The sequence below is a fragment of the Rhagoletis pomonella genome, unplaced genomic scaffold (assembly GCF_013731165.1).
Source record: "Rhagoletis pomonella isolate Grant_MI unplaced genomic scaffold, Rhpom_1.0 Rhpom_scaffold_00622, whole genome shotgun sequence".
In the NCBI taxonomy this organism is placed as follows: domain Eukaryota; kingdom Metazoa; phylum Arthropoda; class Insecta; order Diptera; family Tephritidae; genus Rhagoletis; species Rhagoletis pomonella.
In genome coordinates this window covers 3,499-13,668 of record NW_023459176.1, presented here as the reverse complement: position 1 = coordinate 13,668, position 10,170 = coordinate 3,499, and the positions used below count along the sequence as shown (strand labels likewise).

Below are 10,170 nucleotides of genomic sequence, written 5' to 3'. Positions count from 1 at the left end.
TTTAATAGTTATTCTGCTATTCGGAAGGTAGACAAATTCAAAAAACAAATATCATAAAAATCGGTCCAGCCGTTCTTGAGTTATAAATGGTGTAACTAACACGACTTTGTTTTTTATATATAGATGATGGGAAATTTGTATGTATATTTCCCTCCAACAGGGGGGTTTAACCCCACAAAACTCTCCCCTTGTGGCCGGCCCTGCTTGGTACAATTTTTATGGTTAAATTACTGACTATGGTTAAATTACTGACAGGCTCAATTTCAAGTCCGCTTCTTCTGGCTGAAGTTAGCCTTAATGTTCCCTCTCGTGTATCAAGACACTTTTCTCCCCTATTTTCGAAAACTTGTAAAAATAATATTGAATTACACGAGCCACTTCGTTGCTTATGCCAGGATTTTAACTCTCATTCCAGTACATTTGATATATATTCTCTCTCAATAAATGATTGACTAACATAAAGACATAATAATCAGCTGATGGATTGGGTTCTGTAGCTGAATAGTTTTAGATCTCGGCACTTAACAAAGTCCTGCCTCTCATGACTCGGCATAAAAATTGAAGAGAATAATAAAGTTTCGTATGTCATACGGATGGCGGGAGGAGGGAAACCGTAGGGGTTAATCATAAAATAATATGCCGTACATATGTATTATTGTGAATGGCTGTGGTTTTTGTTCATGTTTTATTGCCAACCAACACAAATCAGCTACGCTAACTGTCGGATTTCATACGACAAATATCGATTCGTAATAGGGTACATCACAATGCAAGCGTTTATCGTGCATCGTAACAAAATTCATATTAGGGGGATGCATGCATACATAAATTCAAGAACTGACCATTTGAAACTTTACTATGTTTTACATGTATATGTATTTTTATATGTTTTACATTTTAGACTTCTACAAGAAGGAGTAGAACCATACGAACTGGACAAGTTAACGAGAAGTTTTGGATTTCCGGTAGGCGCTGCAACATTATTCGATGAGGTCGGCATTGATGTGGGCTCTCACATTGCAGTAGATCTGGCGAGAGTAAGCTTTCTATTAGATTTATTGAAACATTTATAATTTATTTTTCACAGGCATTCGGAGATCGATTCAGTGGAGGCAATGTAATGTTGCTGGAGGATTTAGTTCTTTCAGGATTTTTAGGGAGAAAGTCCGGAAAGGGCATTTTCATATATGATGGTGCGAAAGGAAAAGGAAGTCGCCCTGTGAATATGGACGCTCTTAGCATCGTGAAGCAGAAATACTCTCTGGCTTCAAAAGGAGCGAATTCAACCGAAGACTTGATTTTACGTATGGTATCACGATTTGTAAATGAAGCTGTTATATGTCTAGAAGAAGGAATTTTGGATAATCCTTTGGAAGGTGATGTTGGTGCTGTATTTGGTTTGGGCTTTCCTCCTTTTACTGGAGGACCTTTTCGTTGGGTCGACCATTATTCGGCATCGAAACTAGTAAAAAAGATGGAAGGATACGCAGGTTTATATGGTGTGGCATTTGAACCAGCTCACACATTAATGGAAATGGCAAAAAAATCTTCGAAAAAGTTTTATACAAAGGCATGAGCATTTGACACTTCAAATCCTTATCCAAAGTATGTAACTTTAATAAACCACGATTTTGTATACAAATTTAAGTTTTAATGTAGTTGTTTATATTTTATCAATTTATATAAAATCCTTAAATGTATTACTCAATAAATATAACAATGCGTGGAAAAAACTAACTTTCAAATGAGGTCATGAGAGCTGCAGTAGCCTATAAAACTGGTCAACAGTGATTTTCGTGCAGAGCAACTCTAATTCCTTTCCAACATAAATTAAAAAATTTATTTCCTACGTCTAGTTTTTAAGATAGCGCCACATAACGTATTTGGTTGAAAAAAGATCGATCATAAAAATGTCTAATGTCAGGAGAATTCCTTAACCGATCCAAATGAATAATATATCAAACAGGGTTCGTATTTGCACACACATGCTCTACTCACACACGCGCCAGAAACGTATTCAACTTGCAGTCGTTGCTCATACACATGTGTGCATAAGTGGAAAACAAACTCTGCTCACAGCAAAGTGTGTACTGTTTGTTCCCTGCAGTGCAAAGCCAATCCCGTTAGAAAAAATACTAGTTCATCAACTAGTATGTGCCTACCAGTTTGACAATTTCGAAGAACTTCAGCGTTCAGCGACATGTGCCTTTGAATTGCCAACACCAAATATATAACGCAATTAATTGCTCTTCTTATAACCCTATTTGGTGCTGATATCGCAGGTTCGAGTCCGCTCGGAGGCGGTTAGGATTTTTAAAATTAATTCAATGTAAGTCAATATAATTATATCAATTTAAATATAAATTATAAATTTGAAAATCTAATTTCATTGCATATGCGAAGAAATACCTGTGCAAGCGATTGAACCGCGGACCCCAGTACTACCACGCCAGTGCTCTGCTCTGTCGGCCATTGTTACTGGTATGCTGCTACTAGTATTTCTACTAGTAGATGCTGATGCATAGACTGACAATTGACATATCGTACGACATCGCCATGTTAAAAATACCAGTCGCTAGTAGTAATTTAGTTCACAACTAGCAGCTTTCCCTGCAGGGTTATTAATCGCAATGCACATGTGTATGAGCAGATTTTTTTACGAATTTCTGCTCACGCACAATATATTTAAAAAAAAAAATTTGTTGTAAAACTTCTTTTTTTAACAATTCAATAAAAAGTGATATGTTGATTGTTTTTTATATGACAGAAAACATTACTATTTTAAGATTAGAGTTAGAATTCGTATTGTATGAGTTTCTACGACTGCTTGTGTCGTAATGCGGTCGGAGCTGCTGTATCTTCCTCGCATGGTGACCGTGCAACGCTGCAGACGTCCTGATCCGTTGCGTTCCAGTTGGAGATCTCTCACCAGTTCCGAATCAACCAATGAGTTTGGTGCGCAAGGGTCAATCATTGCGCGAACCAAATGAAGGCGGCCCCTTGCTTCAATCCGCACTATTGCGGTCGGCGCGATGGGGATAAGCGCACGAATGATCGGCGTTGATATGGCGCTTTGCACTAGGCGGCCCGTTCGGAAGCCGGTCGGTGGAGCGCGTTGTAAGGCACGACTATTGATGTTGCTGTCGTTTGTGCGAGTTTTGTGGTATGGTGCTGCTTTGCGTAGCCTAGACGATAGCTTAGACGAGCGGAAAGTACGAGTTTCCGCGCCGTCGTGTCGTTTTGGCTTGCGTTGCGATCGTGATGCCGGGCGGAAAGGACTGGTTTCCGCGCCGCCGTGTTGCCGCCAGTTGTGTTGTTGACGCGTTTGCGAGCGGAAAGGACGAGTTTCCGCGTCGCGTCGGTTGTATTGCTGACGCGTTTTCGAGCGGATAGGACGAGTTTCCGCGTCGCGCCAGTTGTGTTGTGCACGCGTTGGCGAGCGGAAAGAACGAGTTTCCGCGTCGCCCGCGCGTGGTTGTAACTTGTCTAACAGTCTCGGTGTGCCAGTTCCAGAGTTGCGCTTTTGTCGCTCATGGGGGGAAGAGTCTGTCCTCTCTGACCCCTCCAACTCCTCCTCTTCGACCTGCTGCGCCCACGACTTCGTCTGCTCCGTAACGTCGATAGAGAGTGCCCCGTCCGAGCTCTCGCCGTCGTTGATCGCGTTCGCTGGGTGCCTTTGGTCTTCGCAGTCATCGAGATGGAGCGAGGTGTGATGCTTTTCGCGACATCGGTGGCATCGATTCGTGCTGCTGCACATGTCGAGGCGGTGGAACGGTGAGAGGCAGTTTGGGCAATATTTATGCAGCTTATTGCTTCGACCGCTTTGCCGCGGTAAAGGGGGCATAGTCGAATGCCATGCGCTCCGCCGCATAGCCGGCATAGAACCGTGAATTTATCAGCGCGTTCTTCCGCATGTGCGCGATTAGCCGAGAAACGAGTCATTCTGTAAATGAGTCTCGTAGTTATGTCCGTAGGTGTAAAAAGTTACGTACTATTAGTTTTGGGTTGGGTGGCAAGAGGCGAATATATGTATGCCTGTATGTCTCGTGAAAGCACATTTTATATATACGTGTGATATACTTATGTACATATATATATATATATATATATACTATTTGTTTATTTATTTAATTTGTTTTGACTTGGTGAAGAACAAAACTGGGCCAATTCAGACTTTCAGTCTCCGCGTACTTGTGCGGTATTAAGTATAGACTAATGGTCTTACTCTTAAAAAATAAATAGACTTACAAAGCTCCAGAAAGTGGCGTTTTTTATAAAAAAGCTTCAATTTAAAAAGCGGTTAAAGTCTTCTTTATTTTCAATGACTTTGAGCGTAAGGTTTCGTATTTGGGTTAAAACAGATCTGTGGAAGGTGACCATCGCTATAAGATTTTATTCCATTACATTTGTTGCCATTTGCTTTTGCATCGAACAGACCTTTATGTAGTACAAACTTTTCGATCACTATTTCCCCGAACACACCGTGAAATTTGTAATCTCGTAAAAGGTGTCATTTGTGGTTTTGTGGTGAGTTTCACCACTTGGCCTGGCACGGCGAAAGAAAATTTCCTCACTATGGGTTCGAGACCGGGCTAAGCCAGTAAATAGTACATCAGTGTTGCCAGGTCGAAACTAAGTGAGTATGAACAGTTTTTAATGCACATAGTTAAGTTGCAGTTTGAGAACAAAAAAAAAGACGATAAACCTGTGATTTTATTCCAATTAAAAATATTTTTGTTAAAGAAATGCGAATTTTTAAATTCGTAACAAAAAAAAAACGTAAAAACTTTTTATTCTTACATACAGCATCAGAAGCTAGCATAAATGAAAAAAAATCCAAAGGCTTCCTGGTTCAGTTTATTAAAAATTTTTATTACATGTTGACGATTTTTACATGCAAAAGGCGTTTTTTTTTATAACCAAACTGACGCTTTCTCAATATATCAAGTTGTGCACCTGACAACCAGATGGTGCTGCTTGCCCTACTCTTATGAAGGCTCGCAATTCGCCCAATCACATATGTCAAACGTTGAGCTAATACCGTATGTCAAAGTTTTGACACAGTAATAACTTCCTGAATGACTGAAAATTTGATTCTGGATTTGGCACGTGGTAAGTTTGTTGTGATTATTAAATTATTAGTGTTGTTCAATTCATTCATTTCATTTTCAGATCCGACAATTAAGCGTGGCTGTTGCCGGTATTCCACATTGGTCATTTCCGAGCAACAATTTCAATTTTGCAAATGATTTGTAAAAGTCGTGACATTGGCGTATTCGGTAATGATGCACAGGACTGGCATACCTGCTGATATATGGCGTTTCTACCTTGCTTGTGCGCGTCCCGAAGGACAAGATTCTAGCTTTAGTTGGAATGACTTAGCGGCGCGTATTATGACAAATCCAAAGCATATAAATCGATTGGACCGATAACGCCGTTGGAGTTCTACGAAAATCATGTAAAACCAATATTTAATGTGGAACATAAGGTATGTTTAGTAAATGATCCACGCCCATCTAGTATGTACGATCAAACATACACAGTTGATTGCCTCGGCAATGTCGTGGGTGGTCGCCCAGTGCTTTACAATAATCAACAGGTCGAGAAATTACTGCAGTTGGTTGTTGCAAGCTTAAAAGCCGGTGAAGCCGTTTGGTTTGGTTGTGAAGTCAGTAAACGCTTTGCATCAAAGCAGGGCATAGAAGATTTGGATCGCCTTATTTTCGGTGAATCAGCCATGACGCATGCCATGTTATTCACCGCCGTTTCTCTGGATGCAAATGGCGATGTTACTAAATTGCGCGTTGAAAATTCTTGGAGTGAAGACCGTGGTGAAAAAGGTTATCTAGTTATGACTGCCGAATGGTTCAAGGAATTCGGTTTTGAAGTTGTGATCGACAAATCTTTTGTGCCGCCCGAAATTTTGCAAGTTTTCGATATGGATCCAATTGTGCTTCCAGCTTGGGACTGTTTTTCAAAGGGCGGTCCTGCGTAGTTTTTCAAATCTGAAAAACCTGAAAATGTACTGAATTTTCCCCAAGTGTCCTGCATTTGTCCCACATTTTATTCGTTATTTTAAAATTATCGGACAATGGATAAATTTTTTCAAAAAAGTGATTTTTGGTACTTTTCGTAGCTTTTCTTCAATATCTCATGAAAAAATCTCCCAATCAACGTAAGCAACTTACAACTCGAAGGGTATTGATGTGCCTCTTACTAAAATATATGACTTGTGGCAATGCAAGCTATCATTACCATTTGCATTTTTTCGTCGCAGTCGAGGAAAGTGAGCTTTTCAATCAAATACGCAGATTCATTTGAATATTTTTTTTCCATTATTTTAAAAATTCGATAAGGAAGATATATCACTACAGTAAATTTTGAGCCACAGAAATGTAGAAATGTAGATGCTATGGAGCGCAATCTGCACAAATTATATATTCCTGTAAAGGGAACTTTGTAACTCGTCGTTTACGTCGATTCTTGACGTCGATTTTTGACAAATAACTGCGAAAAGTACCAAAAAAACAAAAAAAAATTATTGTTTCCGTTTTGAACGACTCAACATTTGCCTATAAAATAATATTTTAAAGCTTTTCACTTTTCGTGTAAGCTATTGTAATTGTAATATGTCGTGCGATACTTTTATAAATATTCATGTGAAAAAAAGATTAATATCGATGAAGAAAACGTGATTCATTTTTAAAGTTTAAAATGTATTAAGAAATTAGAATCATAAATACTCTTTTGATATTTTTATGCTACGTTAATATATGTAAGTATATTTTTGAAAAATTGTCCTTCATTTTGAATCCATATTTATGGTCACCGTATGTATAACACAAAATATCGTTGGAAGAGTGTATTGTTTATATGTATAATATTTAAATGTCCTCGGTGTGCACTCTCCGTTGATTAGCTACCACTTGCTTGTGTTTCCGTTTCCTCCACTATAAGCTTGGCATTTTATTTAACAAAAAAAAAGCATACCAAGCTGCTTGACAAATGTAATTCGTAACCGATTAGAAGAAATTTAAAACAAAAAAAACACTTTATTTTGGAAATTTTAAAACAAAAACGAAAAACTGATTCTATGTTTTCCCTTTTAACTGCTGCTTATACCTGGGGCATACCATTTACAGTGAATTCCACAAGTCATGTACTATAAAAGCTGGTTCTACATTAGATTTATTAGAAATCGGCTGTTGTAAAACTAGCGATCACGTTATATAATTTTGTTTATGGAGTTTCAAAATGTACAAATATGTATCAACTTAAACGGGGCACAGTTTACTAGCTGGGAATATTTTCTAGATTTTATTTGTATGTTTCGAACTTATTAACGAGTAACCAGTTTTAAATTGCTTTCAACGAAACTGAGATTTTGATTCTTTGATGCTTGAATTATCGTTTGTGATTTTTTAAAATGGTAAAATGTTTACCATAACGCAAAGGAACAAATTCTTTGCTAGGTTGCCTTTGTGCATATCGTTAGTATACAAAAAGCCACGACTAACTGAAAAATTTTATATTGCATAAGATTAGGATTTTGGATTTTTAGTTAGTTACGGTTTTTTATATATCAGCGATGATGTGAGATACGCCCTTTCCGTACTATACTAACGATATATGTATGTATTTGTGAATATACATAAGTTTTGTAATTCTTTTGCCTGCTGCATTTAAAATTTTTCATAACTTTTTGTAAAAGTATGGAACAGTGCCCACGTGTTCTATTACTTTTAAAACTTGGTTAATGGATAAAATTCATTGATGGCTTATACTCGAACAGTAAACAATGTGCGTGCGAAAATTAAAACCTATGTAAATGCTCTGCAACTCTTATAAAAATGTGAAACAAGAAAAATATTCATAATTATACATTTAGAAGGTGTTGTATTGTAAACATTGAAATTTACAGTGAAAGCCTCAATTGAGCATGCGTATGTGCGCTCTTAAAAAAAAACGAAACATTATATACATATATAACTAATTAAAAGCTTTAAAATAAAAACTATGTATGTTTACTTTTGAATACGGCCTCATCGAGTGCGCTATAAGGACAGAGATATAAATACTTGAAAGAAATATATATCTCGAATTAAATCGGTTTTTTTTGTTAATGCGATGATTTGAGATTTGGGATGATGCAGGGTGAAGAGAAGTGGAATAGGTGGGTTTCTTTTGTGAAGTGGAATGAAGAGTAGGTAAGAAGTTTACTGCGAGGTTGTGCTGTTCTCATTGTAGGGCGGAAGTAGGACCAATTTTGCGATTGGCCTTCTGATTTCCCTCTTAGCTGTTTCGATGTCGACTACTCTTACTCGGTTGTCGGAACCTGGGTGTAGCTTGACTATTCTCCCCAATCTCCATTCGTTTGTTGGCAGGTTTTCCTCTTTAACGACGACAAGGTCTCCTAGCTTTAAGTTGGTTTGTGGATGTTTCCACTTGTTGCGTTTCTGCATCTCGGTGAGGTATTCCATTTTCCATCTCCTACAGAATGTCTGGTGTAGGGCCTTCAGTTTCTGCCATCGATTTACGATTGAGGCTGGACTTTCATTTACATCGATTTCGGGTGGGGCAAGAAGATGCCCGCCGACCAGAAAATGACCGGGGGTAAGCGGCTCCAGGTCAGATGGTTCGTTTGAAGAGGGGCTTAGTGGTCGTGAGTTGAGACAAGACTCAATACGGCATAAGAGTGTGGTGAACTCTTCAAAAGTATATATGTGGTCGGACGCGACCTTTTTAAAGTGGGTTTTGAAACTTTTCACCCCAGCTTCCCACAAACCGCCCATGTGAGGAGCCGCAGCGGGTATGAAATGCCACTCTAAGGCTTGATGGCTGTACTTAGTGAGGGTGCTATTGCGTGCCTCAGCTAAAAATGCTTTGAATTCCGATCGTAAAGATCGTGAGGCTCCGACAAAGTTAGTACCATTATCGGAGTAAACGTTTTTTGGACATCCCCGTCTAGCAACGAATCTTGCGAAAGCGGCTAGAAAGGACGCGGTGCTAAGGTCGCTGGTAGCTTCAAGGTGAATGGCTTTCGTCGAGAAACAGACGAAGAGACAGACGTAGCCTTTTGACATGCGACATCCTCTGCCCCGGTAGGACTTGATGTCGAACGGGCCCGCGAAATCCACCCCCGTGTTTGTGAATGCACGGGAAAAGGTTGTGCGTTCTTTGGGAAGGATTCCCATAAGTTGAGTTTGCGACCGTTTCTTGTGGATCGTGCAGACCTTGCAGTTATGTATGACGGACCGTATCAAGTTTTTCACTCTGGGAATCCAATACAGCGATCGGATAAGTCGCAGCATCAGCTGGTTTTCTCCGTGCACGGAAATTTTATGGATAAACTGGACCAAGAGACGGGACATCCTACAACCATACGGAAGAATGATATGATGACGTTCATTGTAGGACAGATCGCTAGATGCGCTCAGACGACCACCAGCCCTCAGAATCTCATCTTTGTCGATGAACGGGTTAAGAGGCAGGATTTCACTTTTTCCGTCGATGGATTTTCCAGATTTTAACCTTGTATATTCTTCGCTGTAATATTGTTTTTGACAAATTGTTATTAAGCGTTGGGTCGTTGTTTTAATTTCGTTGGCCGAAATTGAACGAGACTCCGCTTTAAAGGAATATTTCGTTTTGGGATTGATTCTTTGATAGAATCTCATAATATAAGATATAACTCTCAAAGCCCGTGATAAATCAGAAAATCGATCGAGAATGTCGTGAAAGTCTTTTACTTTTGTTGTTGCATGAACATGCACCCTTTTTTCTTCAATGGTGGTGTCAAAGTCCGATTCTTGTGCTGGCCATCTCAAATATTTTTCTTGTAACCAAGAAGGACCCTGCCACCACAAGGAGTTGTTGACTAGATCACTCGCCGAAAGTCCTCTACTCGCCAGATCTGCTGGGTTTGATGCCGAATCCACATGACGCCAGTTTTCGGTTCCCACCTTGTCTACAATTTTTGTTTTTCGGTGAGCAACGAAAGTTGACCACGAACACGGTTATTTCCGGATCCATGCGAGGACTATTGTCGAATCTGTCCAGAGATTTATTTTCAAATGTCCAAGACTCAGATTTTCGACGACCGCTTCTACGGTTTCCGAAAGCAAAACTGCGCCGCAAAGTTCTAAACGGGGTAACGATACTGTTTTGGCG

At 39.4% G+C, this 10,170-nt stretch overlaps 2 protein-coding genes across 2 annotated transcripts; both read left to right on the top strand.

Moving 5' to 3' along the window:
* The first annotated feature begins 752 nt into the window (after positions 1–752).
* Positions 753–1,733, top strand: LOC118751266 (trifunctional enzyme subunit alpha, mitochondrial-like). Its single transcript, XM_036486047.1, has 2 exons — positions 753–1,037; positions 1,088–1,733. The coding sequence occupies exons 1-2, from the start codon at positions 768–770 to the stop codon at positions 1,574–1,576; spliced, it is 759 nt and encodes a 252-aa protein (XP_036341940.1). The 5' UTR covers positions 753–767; the 3' UTR covers positions 1,577–1,733.
* A 3,644-nt stretch (positions 1,734–5,377) lies between these two features.
* Positions 5,378–6,037, top strand: LOC118751264 (bleomycin hydrolase-like; the record flags this gene model as incomplete). Its single annotated transcript, XM_036486046.1, has 1 exon — positions 5,378–6,037. A coding segment is annotated over one exon (618 nt), but the record flags the coding sequence as incomplete, so codon positions are not given.
* Positions 6,038–10,170: the final 4,133 nt, after the last annotated feature.